The sequence below is a fragment of the Trichomycterus rosablanca genome, unplaced genomic scaffold, assembly GCF_030014385.1.
Source record: "Trichomycterus rosablanca isolate fTriRos1 unplaced genomic scaffold, fTriRos1.hap1 scaffold_153, whole genome shotgun sequence".
Lineage (NCBI taxonomy): Eukaryota > Metazoa > Chordata > Actinopteri > Siluriformes > Trichomycteridae > Trichomycterus > Trichomycterus rosablanca.
Genome location: NW_026946981.1, coordinates 81,285 through 105,238, shown reverse-complemented (window position 1 = coordinate 105,238; position 23,954 = coordinate 81,285). Strand labels below are relative to the sequence as shown.

At 38.9% G+C, this 23,954-nt stretch overlaps 1 protein-coding gene and 3 non-coding genes across 4 annotated transcripts; 3 read left to right on the top strand and 1 right to left on the bottom strand.

The window, feature by feature from the left end:
* The first annotated feature begins 5,388 nt into the window (after positions 1 to 5,388).
* On the top strand, positions 5,389 to 5,460 carry trnaa-cgc (transfer RNA alanine (anticodon CGC)). Its single transcript has one exon. It is a non-coding gene; the product is annotated as a tRNA-Ala (tRNA).
* Positions 5,461 to 5,555: 95 nt separating this feature from the next.
* Positions 5,556 to 5,627, top strand: trnaa-cgc (transfer RNA alanine (anticodon CGC)). Its single transcript has one exon. It is a non-coding gene; the product is annotated as a tRNA-Ala (tRNA).
* A 95-nt stretch (positions 5,628 to 5,722) lies between these two features.
* On the top strand, positions 5,723 to 5,794 carry trnaa-ugc (transfer RNA alanine (anticodon UGC)). The gene has a single exon. It is a non-coding gene; the product is annotated as a tRNA-Ala (tRNA).
* Positions 5,795 to 8,694: 2,900 nt separating this feature from the next.
* On the bottom strand, positions 8,695 to 23,661 carry LOC134305870 (tripartite motif-containing protein 16-like; the record flags this gene model as incomplete). Its single annotated transcript, XM_062990213.1, has 6 exons — positions 23,038 to 23,661; positions 21,195 to 21,290; positions 20,173 to 20,406; positions 10,047 to 10,206; positions 9,902 to 9,961; positions 8,695 to 9,215 (listed from the first exon to the last, which is right to left on the bottom strand). Coding segments are annotated over exons 1-6 (1,662 nt in total), but the record flags the coding sequence as incomplete, so codon positions are not given.
* Between the last annotated feature and the right edge of the window lie 293 nt (positions 23,662 to 23,954).

The window sequence follows — 23,954 nt, the reverse complement described above, 5'->3', positions numbered from 1 at the left end:
AATGTTATAAATGTGTTTGATTATTTTCTGCTTCAGAACTGAACAAGGATTTCTGCTGCTCCTCGTGTCCACGTTCCTCTACAACCCAAAATCAGCTCCACAATCACATCAAGAGCTGCAACCATGATAAATATGAGACTCTGGTGAAGATTAAGACTGAACATGAGGATCTGACGTCCACCAGAAGCTCCAGTAATCAGCAAACGTCCTCTGGTACTGTCAGCATTAACACATCTCTCAGTCCCACACAGGAAGAAGGAAACGTCTGCTCACAGTGTGGGAAGAGCTTCAAGTTCCAGAGTCATCTCAAAATACACCAGCGCATTCACACTGGAGAGAAACCGTATCAGTGCTCACAGTGTGGGAAGAGTTTTATTACAAAGGGTGATCTCAAAATACACCAGCGCATTCACACTGGAGAGAAACCATATCAGTGCTCACAGTGTGGGAAGCATTTTAATACACAGAGTAAGCTCAAAAGACACCAGCGCATTCACACTGGAGAGAAACCATATCAGTGCTCACAGTGTGGAAAGAGTTTTAGTACACAAAGTAGTCTAAAAATACACCAGTGCATTCACACTGGAGAGAAACCATATCAGTGCTTAAAGTGTGGAAAGAGTTTTATTACAAAGGGTGATCTGAAAAGACACCAGCGCATTCACACTGGAGAGAAACCACATCAGTGCTCACAGTGTGGGAAAAGTTTTACTGAAAAGAGTGCTCTCAAAGTACACCAGCACATTCACACTGGAGAGAAACCGTATCAGTGCTCACAGTGTGAAAAGAGTTTTAATACACAGAGTCATCTCAAAATACACCAGCGCATTCACACTGGAGAGAAACCATATCAGTGCTCACAGTGTGGAAAGAGTTTTAATAGACAGAGTAATCTTAAAACACACCAGCGCAGTCACACTGGAGAGAAACCGTATCAGTGCTCACAATGTGGAAAGAGTTTTGATAGACAGAGTGAGCTCAAAATACACCAGCGCATTCACAGTGAAGAGAAACCATATCAGTGCTCACAGTGTGGAAAGGGTTTTAATACAAAGAGTGATCTAAAAAAACACCAGCACATTCACACTGGAGTCAAACCATATCAGTGTTCACAGTGTGAAAAAAGTTTTAATAGACAGAGTAATCTCAAAAGACACCAGCGCATTCACACTGGAGAGAAACCATATCAGTGCTCACAGTGTGGAAAGAGTTTTAATATACAGAGTAATCTCAAAACACACCAGCGCATTCACATTTTACAGAAATGATGCTCACAGTGTTGGAGCTGCTTTGCTCATTTATCAGCACTTAGACACAAGTGTGACTTATCAGATTGTACCAAACAAGCTAAAATATAAAAATATAGTGAGTGAGTGAGTGTTGGGGAGAAATGTTTAGCAATGAATGAATTATACTGTGTAATTAACAGGTCATTAATTACACAGTAAACATGAATAAGTAAATAGTGATAATAAAAGTGTAAATCTTTAGGTTAAACTATTACTGGGAAATAATGGGATTATCTATAGTGGAGTGAATGGTGTAAGCCTGATGTAAGTGAATGCTATCAGTTAATAGTGGAAGTGAATTGAAAATAAAAGGTATTGGATCGGTTAGCATATATTGGTCTTAGTGCTACTGTGCTTGATTGGTTTTCTTCATACATTTCTAGACATGTACAGTATGTTCACAGCAGGGATGGACTGGCCATCGGGAGGGTCGGGAGTTTTCCCGGTGGGCCGCTCTGTATGTGGGCCGCTGAGAGAGAGTGAAAAATAAATTCTGTTTTAATATTCCTGAATAATAATCCTGAAGTGTGCATTGGCCCACCACAGTATCCTCACTGCATGTCCATTGGCCAATCACAGAAATGTCCCTCCCCCAGGATAAACCGCAATCACAACCACCGGTACAAAAGCCATGAATGAGTGCGAGATAGAGAAAGGGTCGAAAAAGTGTAAAGGAGGTGCAGAAAAAGCCCGTGATTAAAAAACAGAAAAAGCTGCAAGCAGATGCAGAAAAGTGCAGGAAACTGGACAACCTGTTTGGCAGTGTGGAACTACAGCATAGCCAAAGAGCAGAAAAGGAAAAGTTAGTGTTCAGTGACTCTGCTGCGTTAGTAACGCCGTTTAAGAAGAGACTGTGGGCCCATCTCAAATGTCGCCTATGCCCTACTTAGGGTACTTCCTAACAGTACAAAACATTTCTTTTAACAGTCGCTGAATGATTAATAAGTAGTTATCTAAGCTACTGTTGGATATCAGGGGCTTTAAACCAGCCGTTTTAAGGACGATTCTTGTGAAAGTTCTATGATATCATGTCCAACATAGTGCACTACATAGGGCGGTGGATATAATTTGAGATGGTACCATTAGTCTCTGCTCCTCAGAAAAAATAAACACTATCGTGTCCTCTATAATACAGAAAAGGAAAATGATTATTTGAGTGATTATGTGCATAGCTCACATGGTTAATTTTCCTTGTCAACATATAAAGTATTTATTTCTTTGCTCATCGGAGCAATGCACTAATTTGGAACAAACGTGAATCACGTGTAAATAAAAGTGTGAAAAAAGCCTATTTACCAGTGTTAAAGGTTTAATGAAAGAAAGGTTTAATTTTATTTCTTGCGGTTTAATGAGACAGGATGGGGAAATCCAATAGAACCATTTAAGAAATTGTAAATTTTATGTGTGTGATAGATGGATAGAACTATTAATCCCAAAGGAAAGTGTTGGAAATATATATATTTGTTTGTAGTTATTTTTTTATTATTTTAATTTTTAATATAGTGAGTTATTAACTTTAGTGGTAAGATAGATGAAAACTATTAATATCAATCATCTAACATTTGATTAGGGGGTGATATGTGTGGCGCAATGTGCTTGTAGTGGGCTGGTCAAGAAAAAAGTCCAGGGCTGAATTTTGTTCCCAGTCCAGCCCTGGTGTGAACTATCTAAACTATATATTTCTTAAAGTTCATGACTGAGCTTAATGCCACCAACCAGTGACTGGAGCAGATACGACTCAGGTCCTGCACACAGTAAGTAGTGCTGATACACAGTACCAGCCTGCACACCAGAGGAGCTCCAAACATCAAGTTTTCACTCATTAAATCATGTAGTTTGTGAACTTTGTGGAATGAATGTAGGATTTGTACGTGTAGATTCTGGGTTTTAGGAAGTTCTGCTACTGTGGTCCGTGTACCTTTGGTAATTCGTTTTTCATCTCAAATCCCAAAGTTGAAAAACAAGAAAACTGGTCGTTTTTTGTTTTTCGTTTCAAAAACCAATATTGAAAAACGGGAATCTTCGTTTTAAGATCAAAAATCTAATAACAAATAAGCAGGAATTGAAAAACGGGTCGTATTTTAATCTTCCAAAATCAACATTTTTTATCAGTTCAACCAGAAATAAAAGTGCGAGCGCGTTTCATATAAAGTGTAAATCAGGTACAAGTGTTGAGAAGACGGAGCAGAAAGTCATAATAACGTTACGCCGCGTCCCCTGTTATATTACTGTATAGAACTCGATTCTGTACTACAGGCGTAACTAATCGTACATGTCACGGTGAAACTATTACAACATCTAATGCTTTTTTTTAATCAGCGTTCTGCTTATTATTTACCACATAACTTTTTGAAATATATTTGATTGTTGTTGCTCCTTGTTTACTGCAGAGTTAGTTCGTGCAAGTTTATTAATTTTTGGATGTTTATTGGCCGAGAACAAGAAATATTGAATCTCCTCGGTTAAGGATTCGAATCTTCGTACTGAATCAGGAATCACGAGTTCGAGATCTGAATTAACCCGGATCCTGTTAGTCCTCTGATTGGCACTGGCTCTGAGTGCTCAGAAGACAGGTGATATTTGGATGCATTTTCAATCAATCGCAATCAAGATGTCAGTACAAGTGACTCAAGTGAACCGAATCACATCACTGAGTGACTCAGACTAACCCGAGTCCATAAAATGAACCGAATTTACCACCACTATGTGACATGTACGATCAGTTATGCCTGTATTACAGAATTGAGTCCTATACGGTAATAATAATAATAATGTAAAAAATAATGCAGCATTCTTTTTTCTTAGAATAGCCCCCTATTTCTTTAGGATAAATAGTTCTTGTGTGAATTACAAGGGCAGGAAAAAGTACAGCAGACACAAAAGTCAGAACAGGGGACGCGGTGTAACGTTATTATGACTTTTTGCTCCGTCTTCTCCACACTTGTACCTGATTTACACTTTATATGAAGCATGTATACGCACATCAGCACGTGCACGCGCTCGCTCTTTTATTTCTGGTTGAACTGATAAAAAATTTTGATTTTGGAAAATTAAAATACGAGCCGTTTTTCAATTTCTGCTTATTTGTTATTTGATTTTTGATCTTAAAACGAAAAACGAATAACGCCCCGTTTTCTTGTTTTTCAACTTTGGGATTTAAAATTAAAAAACTAATTACCAAAGGTACACAGACCCAAAAGGCCAAGGAGCACATACTTTATGAAGGTATGATTAACAACGTGATCTCAACAAAACATGACCAGGTTCAAATTTTATAAAACACATAATTTTCTTTTATTTATTTGTTTTCAAGAATGACAGACTACATAACTACAAAAGAGTTATGACTGCTCACCTAGAGGGGGAATCACTGGATATTGTGTCAGTAAATAGTTTTTTTTGTTTAATGAAGTTTGTCATTTACTGTCTATGTTTTTTGGGGTGAGGGGGTTAAATTTCTGATTGCAACTGTATATAATTCAGTCAGATAAAAATTACTCATTTAATGTTACTTTTGTTTTTTCTTTGGTGTTATTTATTTATGTACAAGGTTAAATGCAGCACCTGCAGGGGTCAATGTGTGATATGTGCAGGTATCCACAGCTTTTTTTCTCTATTAAATTGATACTGTCATTTCAACACATTCTAAAAAAAGTTGGAACAGGGCAATTTAGTCCTCGTAATAAGGTTAAAAAACAACTAAATAATGACGTGATTTCAAATAGGTGATGTGAACAGCTGATTATAATCACAAATTGGCACAGATCATGTTCAGATGGAAGGAAGAAAAAAGCTTAAGGTGGTTTACAGGCTTAAAAGAACAATCTTATATTTTTCTAAATGACCGCTTCAGTTTATACTAACAGCATTTACTTTTACTTCTACTTTTAATACTTAAGAACATTTAATATCAAATTACTTTTAATACTTAAGTACATTAAACATCACATACTTTTAGACTTTTACTCAAGTAATATTTTAAAAGGTGACTTTTACTTCTATCTAAGTAAATTTCTGGTAAGATACTTGTACTTTTACTCAAGTATGGCCTTCAGGTACTTTATACAGCACTGGAGGTTTACCCTGGGCAGCACAAGTTGGGGATGTAGCTCAGTGGTAGAGCGTGTGCTTCGCATGTATGAGGTCCTGGGTTCAATCCCCAGCATCTCCATTCAGAAGCTTTTAATTAGGGACCATGTCTTGCCTGGCGATCTTATTCTCTACATTAGAGCTATAGAGCCACAGCAATGCTGCTGTGTCAGAAAAGGGGATGTAGCTCAGTGGTAGAGCGTGTGCTTCGCATGTATGAGGTCCTGCGTTCAAGCCCCAGCATCTCCATTCAAAAGTTTTTAATTAGGGACCATGTCTTACCTGTCTGTCTTATTCTCTACAAGAGCGCTATCGAGCCACAGCAATCCTGCCTTGTTGTGAAAGGGGATGTAGCTCAGTGGTAGAGCGCATGCTTTGCATGTATGAGGTCCAGGGTTCAATCCCCTGCATCTCCAGTAGCTTGTTGTTTCACTCTGCTAGAAAAAAGCTTCAAGTGTGCTTCTAAAGGCTATGGCTTTAAGAACGGTCACTATCAAGCTGGCGTTCTGCTTGTTACTCTTGAACTTTAAGAAGGTGCTCAGCTTCCAGTTGTTACTTTTGCACAAGAAAGTTTTTTCAACTTTTTGCCAGCTACCTGGAGAGGTGCGATGGCCAAGTCGGTCTCGTAAACCAAAGATCACGGGTTCAATCCCCGTTCGTGCCTTTACTATGCATGTTCTCATTTTAAAACATTACCAATATGTTCTAGTTCACATTCCCTCTAGGCTAATTTAAGAATCACAACTCTTTTCCTATTTTCCCTTGCAGGTCTTATTTACCACATTAATGCTGTGCTTCACACCAGCACATTTCCTCTACATAGGGATGGCAGCTTAGAGGTACTGCATGTCGTGCCTGTATGAGCTCCAGAGTGTCACAATCCCTTGAAATATTCAGGTACTTAGTCACACTCAATCACAAGCCAGTTTTAAACTTCACCCAGCTGACTGAGCAAAGGTACAGGAGTTAGATGAGTTTTGGATTGGACTTTCTATTGGCTTGCATGACATGATGGAGCTTGTTAACCGAGTGTTTTATGTCTTTTGGAGCCAACCGGTTCAGAGAGCCAGTTCTTAACCGCTACCACAGAAGACTATGCAAGTATGCTGTTAAATCTGCAATCAATCACTTGACAGAGGCTAGAGATTCCTGCTCCTGGTTCTGCTTCTCTTTTTGCAAAGACTCTCGTACCCGTTGGAGGTTTACAGTGGTGTATAGCAACGAAGTAATAATACTTCGTTACTGTACTTTACTGGAGTATAAAAAAATTCGGCAACTTTCACTTTTACTCCACTACATTTCCTAAAGAAACTGTGTACTTTTACTCCGATACATTTGCTGTATGCGAATTCGTTACTCGTTACTACAAAATAAAACGACAAGAATTTTTTAGCTAAACAATGTGAGATGTGTGACAGACTGCAGCAGGTTTGGCGAATCTGCGCTTGTAAATTACATCAGCGGTTAAACACATGAATGCGCAGATGCAAACGTTTTGTAAAAGCGCATCGTTCACTCAAAGATACGGAATAATCATCATTTCAGAATCTCCCCGTCTAACACACTGATGTAAGTTAGGAATGATTAACAAAGTAAAGCCACAGCACCATTGTTTTTATTATTATTATTATTAGCATCACCATTGTTCAGATATCTAGCTACCGATTACATTCGAACCACAAATAAAACGTTTCACTACATTAGTTTGTAATTAATTCAGTGCAGACATGATGTCCCATCATTTTTAAAAACTCACCTACAGACAAATATTTCCTCAGATAACTTCTGTATTACACTGACAGAGGAAACATTCATGGTGCTGAGGAACATGCAGCACATCTTTAACCCTTTAATGCTCTCAACAAGAACTCAACTTTCAAAATTTTATGGATGATTTTTCAGCTGCTGCTTCAGAGTGACACATAAGTTAGAAATGGTGTTTTCTTAAAGTAAGAATACCAATGTTTTTTACGTTTAACACACGCCAATCAGGGAGTAGATACAGCCCAAAAAAGATTATTTAAATACAGCTTATTTTACCCAGCTATTTACATTATACTAATGGTTGAGCAGATCATTAAAGGGTTAAAAGTGCCACACGTTTAGTTAAACTTGCTTGAGTTTTGCTTTTAAATTAATTCTGCCAAAATTCAGTTGTTTTAGGTTATTATGTATTATGTACATAGTATATATTAGGTGATTCATTGTTCATTCAAATAGGCGAGTTAACCTATTTCTTAAAAAGACAAATATGCAGGTTTCATTTGAGTGAGTACATTAATCGTAAGTAATTTTTATTTTACTGCAAACAAGAATGCAGTAAGTATTACAGCACAAGTAATGTCGCCCTCTTGTGGCTCTTTTGGAGAATTGTAAAAAAAATATATGAGATCTTGTGACCACGTTGGACAAAAAAATCCTTGTACTAGTCAGAAGGTCTCATATCACCACATCATACAGATTTTACTGATTCTACTGAATTTTATTGTAGATCAAGCCAACATGAACATTTATAGAAGCAGGAAAAACAAGACTGAAAAACAACCTGGACATGATGCAGTAGTTTTATTTTATGCTCTGGTTAAGTGTAAAATATTGATACATTATTGTTTTTTTATAAGCTGATGCATGACATTGAAACATTTAAAAACATGGTGCTGTAGAAAAGCATTATGCATTTTAATCAGGAATGAATTGCACTTTACTTTTTAATGTTACTGTTATATTTGTTTTCCGTACAAAATAGTTTTTAAAAAAGTCATTTGTATATTTGCACGTTGTAATAAAATGTCATTTTAAAAATAAAATTTCTCTCTATACAGGGTCACTGTGGAGATTATTGGTGGATAAGTGGGCGGGTCTAAACTGCTGTAGGCTGAATGAGCAGAGATAAACTGATGAAGGCTGAATGAACGTACCACAATACAAATAACTATTTCTGTGAATTAATCAAATCCCCTCTGAAATCATCCACACGTATCTAAGTTCTGCTGTATTATTCCTCACCATGTGCTGGTTTCACTTTTAAACTTGTGTTTTACAGCTCAGGAGAAATCAGGTGAGAATCAGCTTCTCCAGGAGAGTCTAAAACACTTAACGTGGCTTAATGTACTACAGTCTCTCAGTTATTACTGCTCATAAGCGCTCGCTTCTGCTGAAATGACCAACCTCGTGGTTCAAAAGAAAAATGATCATTTTTATAGTAAGATTTTTTTTTGAGAAGTATTCATAAATGTATCACTGCCTCACAGATTTTAAAATCACTCAAACAGTTTAATGTTACACTTTCAAGTAAATTTTACATTGAATTTGTTAAATCTGACAGTTTCACTTTTGATTCTAAACCAACTCTAAACCCTGGGTAGAGGAGCTGAGTGAACGTGGTCTGAACTCTGTGGAGGAGCTTCATTGTATCAGAGACGCTGTAGAAGGACAGAGTTCCTGCTTCATAATCCACATACACTCCTATTCTAGAGGAACTCGGCATTATGGGAATTTCAGTATTTTTCTTATTGTGCCAGAATAAAAAGCTGCATGGAGAACAGAACAAACTCCAGGACTGATCATTACCTCCAAACCAACACTCATAACCACCTCCCTTCCTGCTGATGCTTTTATATGACACTGCTATAAAAACCCAATCATTCCCACTCCACTCAACCTCCCAGTAACAGCGTCCACTCACACTCTCTCTACACACAACCTGAGAGTAAATATTAAATCTATCTGGATGATCAGGATACTGTAATGTTCTACTGCAGGTCGCCACTTTGTTCTCCTCAGACAGACGGAGGTTTTTATTTACTGTGTTTGGATCCAGTGTGAACCGACAAACATCTGGAGAGGAAACACAAAATAAACCAATTAACATAGAAGAGAGAGAGAGAGTGTGTGTACAGTGTGTGTGTGTGTACAGTGTGTGTGTATAGTGTGTGTACAGTGTGTGTGTGTGTACGGTGTGTGTGTGTACGTGTGTAATTATACTATGTCTAAGTGTGTGCGTGTGAGAGTGTGACACTAGATAAACACACACAAGCACTGCACAAATACACACAGACACTACACATACACATAAATACTACTCAACACACACAAATACAACACAAACACACACAAATACAACACAAACACACATGAACACCACAAACACACATACATAACACAAACACTGCACAAATACACACAGACACTACACATACACAACATTACTACTGAAACACACAAATGTTAGACAATCACAAGTGTATAAGCATGTGTGTGAGTGGGTGTGTTTCTGTAACTGTCTGTGTAAATGTGTGTTGGTATATGTTAGTGTGTGTGTGTGTGTTTCAATTGTTTCTGTGACTGAATGATTGAGACTCTCCTGGATCAAAAATATACAGACAGCAGTTTAAATGATTGTTTTACTTGTTTTAATTTCATGACCTCTGAAGTGTGACAACTATGTAAAAATACAGATAACTGGGGGGTGCAAATACTTTTTCACTGCACTGTGTATGTTTGTGTGCTTGTGAGAAACTTACATTGTAGAAAATCTTCTCTGATTTCAGGTTCAGGAGGTGAAGTAATCCGGACTTTCTTCACTGCAGAAAGAGTAACAGTACAATCACTAATCACAGCAAATACATATTTACACCAGACAATGGAACACTGAGGGCTTGAACTCACCTTCATCTGGTATCTTCTCACACTGCTCTTTCCAGAATTCTTCTACTTTCTCTCTCAGCTGAGATACAGACTTTGTAACATCATCAAATGAGAGGAAAGGACTGATTGTGATGGAGGCTGATTCTGCAGATCCAGCAGGAGCCGAGAGAGACTGAAAATTCTACATCCAGACAGATAATGTTCACAGAGAAATAAAAAGATGTTTTTATGAGCAACTCTAAAATGCATTATTAAACAATCTTACAGTTTAAACCATTACCTAAATATTGAACCTAATCTTTTATGGTCTGCATCACGTGTTTTCTGTTTGTCCTCGTTTTTTAAAACCAGACCCTAAAACAATTGTTCAGGTTCCTGTAAGTCTGAATATTGTGGACTGTGTATGTATTATGTTAAACAAGGTCAAACTTGTTCCTTTAAATAAGACTTTAAAAGAGTTGCTGCTGTTTTGATTTATTTTAGATTGAGAGAAGTCAGGACAGCTTGCACATCTGTGTGGTTTTAGAGATTTTGGAATCATTAGAACAAGTGCACAGCAGCACCTACAATTTGATCCCTCACCGACAGCCAAGTCAAAACACTTCACCAGAAGATCAAAAGATTAATAGGACTCAACTGTACACAGTTTTACTGCATTCACTTCCTTCTTAGGACTGAACAGGTTCATTTATTTAACCACTGGATTGATACCATTCCAATACAGTGTATCACAAAAGTGAGTACACCCCTCACATTTCTGCAGATATTTAAGTATATCTTTTCATGGGACAACACTGACAAAATGACACTTTGACACAATGAAAAGTAGTCTGTGTGCAGCTTATATAACAGTGTAAATTTATTCTTCCCTCAAAATAACTCAATATACAGCCATTAATGTCTAAACCACCGGCAACAAAAGTGAGTACACCCCTTAGTGAAAGTTCCTGAAGTGTCAATATTTTGTGTGGCCACCATTATTTCCCAGAACTGCCTTAACTCTCCTGGGCATGGAGTTTACCAGAGCTTCACTGGAATGCTTTTCCACTCCTCCATGATGACATCACGGAGCTGGCGGATATTCGAGACTTTGCGCTCCTCCACCTTCCGCTTGAGGATGCCCCAAATATGTTCTATTGGGTTTAGGTCTGGAGACATGCTTGGCCAGTCCATCACCTTTACCCTCAGCCTCTTCAATAAAGCAGTGGTCGTCTTAGAGGTGTGTTTGGGGTCATTATCATGCTGGAACACTGCCCTGCGACCCAGTTTCCGGAGGGAGGGGATCATGCTCTGCTTCAGTATTTCACAGTACATATTGGAGTTCATGTGTCCCTCAATGAAATGTAACTCCCCAACACCTGCTGCACTCATGCAGCCCCAGACCATGGCATTCCCACCACTATGCTTGACTGTAGGCATGACACACTTATTTTTGTACTCCTCACCTGATTGCCGCCACACATGCTTGAGACCATCTGAACCAAACAAATTAATCTTGGTCTCATCAGACCATAGGACATGGTTCCAGTATTCCATGTCCTTTGTTGACATGTCTTCAGCAAACTGTTTGCGGGCTTTCTTGTGTAGAGACTTCAGAAGAGGCTTCCTTCTGCACTGTAAACCCGAACAGTACTGTTAACTTATACATTTTATTGGTTTAGCAATCAAAACCTGTTATTTAGTTAACCCAACATTAAAGTTTTGCACTATATTAACTTGTTGTTATGTTTTAATTTTACCTAAGTACATATTTTTGAGTAAGCGTCGTCACCTATACTATAACTTATGAGTATACAAAGACACCCAGCGTCTGACGTCATCAACGTGCCCTGTGTCCCGGATTTACCTTTTCAAAGTGGTGAAGATGGCGGCACGTTACCGGATGAGAAGATTTTTTGAGCAAAACGGGTAAGTTAAGTACTTGTTTGTTAAAACTTGTGAGGGCACAGATATTGTTTTTTGAAAACAATTTGTGGGTCTTTATTTTTTCAAACTTAGGTTTGTGACTGTATCAGTATCTGATGCCAGCTTGGAAAAAGTTCGTTTATTTTTACTCGGTTATTACTTAACTGACAATGCATGAGCATTTTTAAATGATGAGTAGTTAAAGTGCAGCACTAGGGACAAATACAACATGACTCCAGTATTAGCATATGTTCGCAGCAGTCTGTTTCTCGGTTATATTCACTAAACGAGCTTTTTTCGGAAGTAAAAAGAGAGACTAGCCTAGAAACACATGTAGAACTTCCATTTCTGGCGAGATTTTTTTGGCACATCAAGGAAAATCCACAAGTTAAGTGCAGTGACTGGAATTGCCATCACTGTCTTGTTTAACGGTCTCTCGTTTTTCTTTTGTCTCTATGGGTCAACCCAACATAACCTAGCCTATCAGTATCAAAATTATTAAACTTTGTTTCTGGTTAAAGGATATATACAGTACAATACTCATGTGTCCGATACTTAGTTACAATAAAGTTAAAATAAGTTCATGTATTAGTATGGAGCTGAACCACTATACTGCCAAGTTGAATTGGAGGGCTAAATTATTTTGTGTGTAGAGATGATATAGGCAGAACAGACTTGTGGTTGATTAAATTTTTACAATAACTATTTCTTTTTATTTGTCAAGGAAGAAAATGATGTCAATGTAAGACGCACTTTGTCCCTTCACGCACTTCCTGTCTACCTGCGCGAGGATGCCTCAGAGTTCTTCAAGACCTTCAATGTAAGCAATGTGATGTGGAAATGTCAATTAGTTCAGTGCATACATATCATAAAGTAAACCAACTTGAATGTGTCCTCCAGGATTTCACATAATTGTATCAGACTTTAAAAATGCATATTAATTTATACAAAAACTATATGAACATTATTTTGATTACCATATAGTTTTGTATGTTTGCAAGTCTATCTTAACAGTTGTGAAATGCCTTATAGTGATTGGCCCTGTTTACACTTGCCAAACTAAAGTTTGTGGTTATGTCACATTATATACATTTGGTCCGATTATTTTTGGTTTCACATGGCAGATTAGTCAGTGCACTAAAGAATTTTGCTGCATCCTGTCGTCATCATCACCTACAGGGGCTGCGTCTCCCTATCCACGATATTCCTGAACTTTGACCTTTCCCGTGATTCGTAGCGGAAGCCGGTTTTTGACTTCCGGTTACAGTGTTTACGTTCTGAACGACAGAAGTAGTGGTCATTCGTAACTGGTTTTTTTTAACAAACATGGCCAAAAACGCTCGGTGGTTGAATAGTAAGTGTAGAGCGACTGTCTATTTATGCATTTTGTTAGACGAGTGCACTGTTGTACCCTTATTCCCTCCTCTCGGTGTGTTGTTGGAACGCACTCTGCTCACTCGCATGTTCCGTGTCTCTGCAAGCTGATACTCCGAACAATAAAGCAGTTTTGTTTTAGTTAAAACTGAGTCCTTTCTTAATTCCTAGCACTTGACAGTAAGGACATTTTAAGAAGCTGTGGTGACCGTGTTCTGACAGTGCTCCACCCTTCCACGCTTACAGAGTGGGTAGATGACATGAGGTTAGCTATATTGATGTACGTAAGTGAACCATTTCGTCTTTTCCGAAGCTGTAGACGGTGAGGAGCTACAGAACTATAAAAGCACAGAAGGCTTACATGCGTAGGAATTGCTGAAGGTAAACATCAGGCGTGGGTAATGCTGAGGGAGAGTGGAGTAGTCGGTGGGTTACTCGTGCATTGCAGGGTAAGGGAAGCTGTGGAAGGTAGGGATGAGCCGAGGAACATTCTAATAGCTGTGAAACACTGGCAATAATAAACAATGTATCACGACTGATTTGTTGATTGTTTTTACTTCTACAACAGTGTATACTGTACTTGGTTCATGAGTGGATGTAAAGCAGGACAGGGGAGCTGAAGGGACAGAATAAAACGCGTTGCGTTGTTTAATTTACTAAAACAATGAACTGGGAACAACAAACAGGGTATTTACACCCGTTCAGTATTCACTTGCACAAGCCGTGTCTGTCTGGGTGTCCGGATTTAAATGTTATTTGTCCAATTTCTGCAACGCTCTCTAAAATTTTGGACTATACAAAGTGAAACTGCATTATACGATATTATAAATGTTTTATTATTATTTAATTAATAAATATTATATTATTGATATAATTAATATGATTATTATTATATTATTATGGAATGTAACGCGTAAGGCGCAGCGCACCGACAATGTTTACAAATCCGCTGCTGTTAAAAGCTCGTACTTTCCAATAACAGCTTCAATTTCTTTGAGTTGTTGTGGCACCCGAGAGCGGCACACGTCGAGCCCGAGCTCATATTTAAACCATGCAGTCCTTACCAAAAGTAGTTTAATAATGTTGTAGTTAGTACTACAGCAAATCTAACGCGACCGGAAACGAAAAACCGGCAAACGGAAATAGGGAGGTGTCATGGCAGCCCCCATTGTGTTGCCAGGAAAATCGTGGATACTTGATGGTTTGTAGAAGGGCGTGCGTCTGAAGTCAGTGTGTTGTCAATTCGGCGAGTAGCCATTCCAGATGTTGTGTGTGTGTGTGTGTGTGTGTGTGTGTGTGTGTATATATTTCCAGGTGAGAAATGCAAGGTGTAAGCATCAAGACAGGCTTAAAAATGCAAACCTATAAAAGTGTGACAAGAGCAATGATGAACATACAGTTCATGACTTGTAGCCTTCATTCTGCCACTCTCCTCATTAGAGTGTTTGTGTTTTGCAGCAGGAAGAGGAGCCAGATATCACCGACACTCCTGTTGCTCCTTTTAATACTGGTGGAGACTCCTTCAACCCCAACAGCATCTTTGTTGTAGTTGAGGGGGGCATTATTGTGAGTGGTCTTCCCTGGTTGCCTGATGCATTCATTGTGTTGTTTGGCTTGATCTATGCTTTCAATTTACAATATCCAAAGAAACTCATCCACACATTCACCTTTGTCCAGAAAATACTGATGTGTCTGGATGATGGTAAACCACTGAAACCATGCCTGCTGAGTCTGAAAAATGATTTGTTGGAACACTAAACCAAGCTTGAATGCACATGTGCATAAATGTTCCATACATGTACACTGACCAGCCATTTCACTCCATTCACTGCTGTGTCTGATCCTACTGTACCAGGAGAACACACACTAACACACCACCACCATGTTAGGGTCACTCTGTGGTGGTGGTAGTGTTAGTGGGTGTTCTGCTGATCCAATTGTACCAGGAGAACACACACTAACACACCACCACCATGTTAGGGTCACTCTGTGGTGGTGGTAGTGTTAGTGGGTGTTCTGCTGATCCAATTGTACCAGGAGAACACACACTAACACACCACCACCATGTTAGGGTCAATCTGTGGTGGTGGTAGTGTTAGTGGGTGTTCTGCTGATCCAATTGTACCAGGAGAACACACACTAACACACCACCACCATGTTAGAGTCACTATGTGGTGGTGGTAGTGTTAGTGGGTGTTCTGCTGATCCAATTGTACCAGGAGAACACACACTAACACACCACCACCATGTTAGGGTCACTCTGTGGTGGTGGTAGTGTTAGTGGGTGTTCTGCTGATCCAATTGTACCAGGAGAACACACACTAACACACCACCACCATGTTAGGGTCACTCTGTGGTGCTGGTAGTGTTAGTGGGTGTTTTGCTGATCCAATTGTACCAGGACAACACACGCCAAAACACCACCACCAAAGTTCACAAAGTGACCCTAACATGGTGGTGGTGTGTTAGTGTGTGTTCTGCTGGTACAATTGGATCAGACACAGCAGCGCTGCAGAGATGTTCACTCACTGTTCATTCTATTAGACACATTAGATACATGGAGGTGTCTATAATCGAGTGGCCAGTGAGCGTGTGTGCTTCAGGCTAAGTAAATTAAAAATGCAGTTGATTGTAAACTGTTACAAATTTAACTTTTTGTTGTTTTGAGTCAAACGTTATTTGATTGTTTGGTCTTTTCTGTCAGAATATTACTGCTCATTTGATTGCAAATTTCACAGCTTAAAAGCTAGACAAAGACAATGTTAAGCATATGATGACTGACTGACTGAATTATTCAACTGTCAAAATTATTACAGATTAATATTTTTCCAACCAGCATGTTCAGCCTAATGCTGGAAAGACCGTTTACTGTGATGTACAATTGTTTATGCAGTTTGTTTTTCACATTTGATTATGATTATTAGGACACTTGAATGCATATATATATATATACAGTGTATCACAAAAGTGAGTACACCCCTCACATTTCTGCAGATATTTAAGTATATCTTTTCATGGGACAACACTGACAAAATGACACTTTGACACAATGAAAAGTAGTCTGTGTGCAGCTTATATAACAGTGTAAATTTATTCTTCCCTCAAAATAACTCAATATACAGCCATTAATGTCTAAACCACCGGCAACAAAAGTGAGTACACCCCTTAGTGAAAGTTCCTGAAGTGTCAATATTTTGTGTGGCCACCATTATTTCCCAGAACTGCCTTAACTCTCCTGGGCATGGAGTTTACCAGAGCTTCACAGGTTGCCACTGTAATGCTTTTCCACTCCTCCATGACGACATCACGGAGCTGGCGGATATTCGAGACTTTGTGCTCCTCCACCTTCCGCTTGAGGATGCCCCAAAGATGTTCTATTGGGTTTAGGTCTGGAGACATGCTTGACCAGTCCATCACCTTTACCCTCAGCCTCTTCAATAAAGCAGTGGTCGTCTTAGAGGTGTGTTTGGGGTCATTATCATGCTGGAACACTGCCCTGCGACCCAGTTTCCGGAGGGAGGGGATCATGCTCTGCTTAGTATTTCACAGTACATATTGGAGTTCATGTGTCCCTCAATGAAATGTAACTCCCCAACACCTGCTGCACTCATGCAGCCCCAGACCATGGCATTCCCACCACCATGCTTGACTGTAGGCATGACACACTTATCTTTGTACTCCTCACCTGATTGCCGCCACACATGCTTGAGACCATCTGAACCAAACAAATTAATCTTGGTCTCATCAGACCATAGGACATGGTTCCAGTAATCCATGTCCTTTGTTGACATGTCTTCAGCAAACTGTTTGCGGGCTTTCTTGTGTAGAGACTTCAGAAGAGGCTTCCTTCTGGGGTGACAGCCATGCAGACCAATTTGATGTAGTGTGCGGCGTATGGTCTGAGCACTGACCGGCTGACCCCCCACCTTTTCAATCTCTGCAGCAATGCTGACAGCACTCCTGCGCCTATCTTTCAAAAACAGCAGTTGGATGTGACGCTGAGCACGTGCACTCTGCTTCTTTGGACGACCAACGCGAGGTCTGTTCTGAGTGGACCCTGCTCTTTTAAAACGCTGGATGATCTTGTCCACTGTGCTGCAGCTCAGTTTCAGGGTGTTGGCAATCTTCTTGTAGCCTTGGCCATCTTCATGTAGCGCAACAATTCGTCTTTTGAGATCCTCAGAGAGTTCTTTGCCATGAGGTGCCATGTTGGAACTTTCAGTGACCAGTATGAGAGAGTGTGAGAGCTGTACTACTAAATTGAACACACCTGCTCCCTATGCACACCTGAGACCTAGTAACACTAACAAATCACATGACATTTTGGAGGGAAAATTACAAGCAGTGCTCAATTTGGACATTTAGGGGTGTAGTCTCTTAGGGGTGTACTCACTTTTGTTGCCGGTGGTTTAGACATTAATGGCTGTATATTGAGTTATTTTGAGGGAAGAATAAATTTACACTGTTATATAAGCTGCACACAGACTACTTTTCATTGTGTCAAAGTGTCATTTTGTCAGTGTTGTCCCATGAAAAGATATACTTAAATATCTGCAGAAATGTGAGGGGTGTACTCACTTTTGTGATACACTGTATATATATATATATAACATAACATACACGCCATGACATTGACCTTGTTTCTACACTCACTGTCCATTCTATCAGCTCTACTGACCATATAGAAACACATTGTAGTTCTACAATTCCAGACTGTTTCTGCGTCCGTTTCACTCCAGTAGCACTGCTGTGTCTGATCCACTCATACCAGCACAACACACACTAACACACCACCACCATGTCAGTGTCACTGCAGTGCTGAGAATCATCCACCACCTAAATAATACCTGCTCTGTGGTGGTCCTGCGGGGTCCTGACCATTGAAGAACAGGATAAAAGGAAGCTAACAAAGTATGCAGAGAAACAGATGGATACTGTCTGGAATTATAGAACTACAAAGTGCTCCTATATGGTAAGTGGAGCTAATAGAATGTACAATGTGTGTAGAAATAAGGAGGTGGTGTTAAGGTTAAATATTGATTGCTTTCAATACAGCTGTGTAGGTATGAATGATGTTCAGGGGGAGATAAGTGCTCTTTTGTGTTTACCTCAAGATAATGTCTTTCACATTTTCAGTGTCATTATCTGTTGAGTGTTTACTGTGAAATATTTAATTATAGAAGATATTTCGAGCTCTAACAGTTGTTATTGCCTTGGAATGGCAGCCTGTTTTTTGTGTTATTGCCTTTGGAATGGCAGTTTGTTTTTAAAGTGTTTTATAACTTTAATAAATAACTTATTCTTACATTGGTGTTATTTCATGTTTTGTGAATTACATGCTTAAAATTTTGTATGTTAAATTTTTAATTCATTGGTTTAAATGATCTTGACTAAGATTGATTAGCAGTTTGACACACTTATCTTTTTTTCCTAAAAGCAATAAGTTGTCTACTATCATATATTTTGTTATACGTAGTTAAGTTGGTGGACCTTAATCAAATTATATAATGCTTACTAACACTAATGTAGTATGTAGAACTTAAAATATTGTAAATTGTAAATATTATATATAAGTTCAGTAAACTTAAAATGAACACTAAAAAAGAGTTCACTGACAATATAATTGTTAAGTACAGTATACTTAAAATATTGTAAATTGTAAATATTATATATAAGTTCAGAAAACTTAAAATGAACACTAAAAAAGAGTTCACTGAAAATATCATTGTTAAGTACAGTATACTTAAAAAATATATTACATACACTTAAATTTTCTTAGGTAATCGGTTACAACAAAAGTTTTGAGTTTTCTGAACTTGTTTGGTTTTACAGTGTGGGGTGACAGCCATGCAGACCAATTTGATGTAGTGTGCGGCGTATGGTCTGAGCACTGCCAGGCTGACCCCCCACCTTTTCAATCTCTGCAGCAATGCTGACAGCACTCCTGCGCCTATCTTTCAAAGACAGCAGTTGGATGTGACACTGAGCACGTGCACTCAGCTTCTTTGGACGACCAACGCGAGGTCTGTTCTGAGTGGACCCTGCTCTTTTAAAACGCTGGATGATCTTGGCCACTGTGCTGCAGCTCAGTTTCAGGGTGTTGGCAATCTTCTTGTAGCCTTGGCCATCTTCATGTAGCGCAACAATTCGTCTTTTAAGATCCTCAGAGAGTTCTTCGCCATGAGGTGCCATGTTGGAACTTTCAGTGACCAGTATGAGAGAGTGTGAGAGCTGTACTACTAAATTGAACACACCTGCTCCCTATGCACACCTGAGACCTAGTAACACTTACGAGTCACATGACATTTTGGAGGGAAAATGACAAGCAGTGCTCAATTTGGACATTTAGGGGTGTAGTCTCTTAGGGGTGTACTCACTTTTGTTGCCGGTGGTTTAGACATTAATGGCTGTATATTGAGTTATTTTGAGGGAAGAATAAATTTACACTGTTATATAAGCTGCACACAGACTACTTTTCATTGTGTCAAAGTGTCATTTTGTCAGTGTTGTCCCATGAAAAGATATACTTAAATATCTGCAGAAATGTGAGGGGTGTACTCACTTTTGTGATACACTGTACATTCTCAGATACAAGCTGTCCCTTTTCCCTTTGGCTGCCAACCACTTGGATTTCCTTTCAGTTAGAGATTAAATAGTAGGGCTGTCTACCAAAAAACGCAGTTATTTCCCTACCTGTCCACTAGAGACCGCCATCAATGTTCAATCTAATCTCATTATCTGATATCAGGTGAGTTTTTACTATTTCTTATCTTTTTGATGCTACTGTCATGAAGTTGTTTCACATTCTGAACATATTTTATTACTTGGACTGGTGCAGCAATAATATAATAATTTTTTGTGCTGTTACCTGGAGGAAATGGACGGGATCCTCTGTGTGTGAAAGCTGTTCCAGTTCAGCATCTTTCCTCTTCAGCTCTACAATCTGCTGTTTCACCTGTTTCAGGACTTTTTCAGCTCGACTTACTTCTGCTGTCTCTCGATCTCTAATCAGATCTTTTAGCTCAGAGCATCTTCTGTTAATTGAGTTGATTAGTTCAGTACAGATCCTCTCAATGTTCTCCACTGCTGTCTGTGCAGAACACTGTTAGAAGATTCAGAAAGAGGAAACGTTTCTCACTCAGATCTTTGTCCATCCTTCACATTCATATGTAGCTACTGGCCAGACTAAGACTTTCATCACTCATAGCTTGGTGATGGTGCTAAATGGCTTGGTTTTTCATACCCTTAAAAATGTTACAATCATCATCATGTCCACATGATGCAGTATTTAATACGCTACTTCCCAAATATAAGAAAGAGTTCCAGTCTTCTACCTTCCACCTTAAACTCCAGCACATCTTCAGTGTTCATCATCACTTTAGTTTTTACTGCATTTATCAGCATGTTATATTTCCTCACAGATTTCTAATACAACACACCTGCTCCTGTATGTTCTTAATTCTAAATGATGTGTGGATTAAATCTTATAAAACCTAAAAACCCCATACTGTAAAATGTGCTGGTGGTAGCATACTGTTACAGACATTCTTTTGAGTATCAGGAAACAGCAGCCTGGTCAGGACTGGTAAATTTAATTTAGTGATCTTCTCAAGTCTTAGGCATCTGGATCCAAAGCAACAATCAATAATCTTCTTGGGTGGCTCAGTCAAAGTCCTAATCTGATCTTATCACCATTATAATTATTAGCACAACCTCAGAATTGCTGTATCAATCACCAGGCAGAATTTGAATTTTTTTTAAATTCATGAACAAAAATGCTCCATCACTTGCAAAGTTACCAGAGATATAAAATATCTAATTTTTAATGGAGATTGGTTTAATGGAGGAGAGTCGGACTGATCCTGAGAGCTTTTTGTTTATAAAATTTACCTTGTGAGACTCCACAGCGTTTATCAGCTCACAAAGTTCCTTCTCTCTGTTCTGGACTTTCTCCTGGAATTTTATCTGGATCTCCAGCAGCTGCTTCTACACAGAATAACAATTCAGAATTTACTTGTATTGTGTATAAGCACCACATGGTCAGTGTAACAAGGTCAGTGTAAATGGTAATCTGCAGCTGGAGCACTACCCAACAGGCTTACATTTAATCACAATGCTGCAAAAAGCTAAATATTTTTTTTCCTGTAAAACTGCCAAAAAAGTAGTAATGTCATTTATTTATGGTGTCTTGTTTTGTTTTGTTATCTTTTTTTGGTCAAAAAATACATTTGGCCATATAGTGGTTATGTTCAACCTAGCTGATTTACTCATATTATTATAATGTCCATCTAAACAGCTAGTTTTAATGTTTCCTGCTGGTGTTTTTATATCATCTTAATGTTTTTGATTGCCTTCACATAATCCAATATTTACCCAACATTTCTACTTGGTCTTAACAGTATATTACTGCATCCATTTCCTCAGAAGTTTAACCTTTGGGGTGCTTTCACAAATAACACTGACCCTGGAAATTCAGTTTAAAGAAAAAACATCTCTGTGTAAAAGGGGTTTAATCTTGTGTACAAAACTGCCCTCTGTATTTGCTCAGTATATCTGACAAAAGGTAAACGTACCTAATAAACTGTACAATTAGAGAATGGAAAAGCATTATAATAATCTAATTCTGCTAGAGTGAAATGTTTGACATTTGTACATGCTAAAATAAATGATCTGTTACTTGTTGAAGAGAACTGTATAAAATAAAATATATGTATAAAATATAAAGATATGTATAAAATACACTGCCTGGTCAAAAAAAAGGCCACCTGGATTTAACTAAGCAAATAGGTAAGAGCCTATTACTGCATGGGTGATTAAGGAATTAAGGAATGTGGTCGGAAAAACATCTTGAATTATCGTGATTGGCGATCACTTAAACGTTTAGTGAAATCAAATCGTAGAAAAACTCCAGTAGAACTCAGGGATGTTTTTAATAGTGAAAGTAAGAGCATTTCCACACGCACAATGTGAAGGGAACTCAAGGGATTGGGACTAAACAGCTGTGTAGCCTTAATTTGCTAGGGAGCATAAAGATTGGACTCTGGAGCAATGGAAGAAGATAATGTGGTCTGATGAGTCCAGATTTACCCTGTTCCAGAGTGATGGGTGCATCAGGGTAAGAAGAGAGGCGGCTGAAGTGATGCACCCATCATGCCAAGTGCCTACCGTACAAGCCTTTGGGGGCAGTGCTATGATCTGGGGTTGCTGCAGTTGGTCAGGTCTAGGTTCAGCAACGTTATGTGCCCAAACAATGAGGTCAGCTGACTACCTGAATATACTGAACGACCAGGTTATTCCATCAATGGATTTTTTTCTTCCCTGATGGCACGGGCATATTCCAAGATGACAATGCCAGGATTCATCGGGCTCAGATTGTGAATGAGTGGTTCAGGGAGCATGAGACATCATTTTCACACATGGCCACCACAGAGTCCAGACCTGAACCCCATTGAGAATCTTTGGTATGTGCTGGAGAAGACTTGGCGCAGTGGTCCAAATCTCCCATCATCAATACAAGATCTCGGGGAAAAATGTATGCAACTCTGGACAGAAATAAATGTTGTGACGTTGCAGAAGCTTGTGGAAACGATGCCACAGCGACTGCGTGCCGTAATAAAAGCTAAAGGCGGTCCAACCAAATATTACAGTGTGTGTGATCTTTTTTTGGCCAGGTAGTGTATAAACAGAACTGAGGAGTTGTTACTTGTTAAAGAGAGCTGTATAATATTTTTACCTGTTTCTCAGTTCTTTCTGCTGCAGCTGATATTGTATCATGTTCTTTATGGTCATCCATGGTACACAACACGCAGATACACTGCTGATCAGTACGACAGTAAACCTCCAGCAGTTTATCATGCTGAGAGCAGATCTGATCCTGGAGTCGTCTGGAGGCTTCAACCAGCTTGTGCTTTTTATAAGCAGGAGATTCATAGTGAAGTTGAAGGTGAGTTTCACAGAAAGAGGCCAAACACACCAGACAGGATTTAACAGCTTTGTATTTTTTCCCAGTGCAGGAATCACACTCCACATCTTCAGGTCCAGCAGAACAGTGAGCAGGATTTGGAGCTTGAAGTTCTGTTTTCTTCAGTTTCTCCACAACTCCAGCCAGCATGGTATTTCTACTCACTTCAGGTCTTGGTGTGAAGGTTTTTCTACACTGTGGACAGCTGTATGTTCCCTTATCATCCTCCTGATCCCAGCAGTTATTAATACACACCATACAGAAACTGTGTCCACAGTGTGTAGTTACTGGATCCTTCAGTGTTTCCAGACAGACTGAACAGCTGAACTCATCCTGAGTTACTGAAATTTTGGACTCGGACATTTTTCTACATGTAAACAGAAACACCAGTAAACACAGCAAGTTATTTACAGCAGCTCAGACTTCTTGGTTTAGTTTGTGAGCGTTATGCTCATGTTTACGTTTCTCGATTTTTGTTAATTTTTAAAATTTATTGATTATCTATTGTACTCATGCTGTGGGACTTTTAATTTGCAATGATATAAGACACTATTTAACTAATACAACCTTTGTCTTATCAAAATTTGCGTTTCTTAATTGTTGGTAATCTTCTATATTTTATTATTACTGTACCTTTACTGTAGTACATTTTATGATTCATTACTGTACCCATGCTGTAAGCCTTTTAT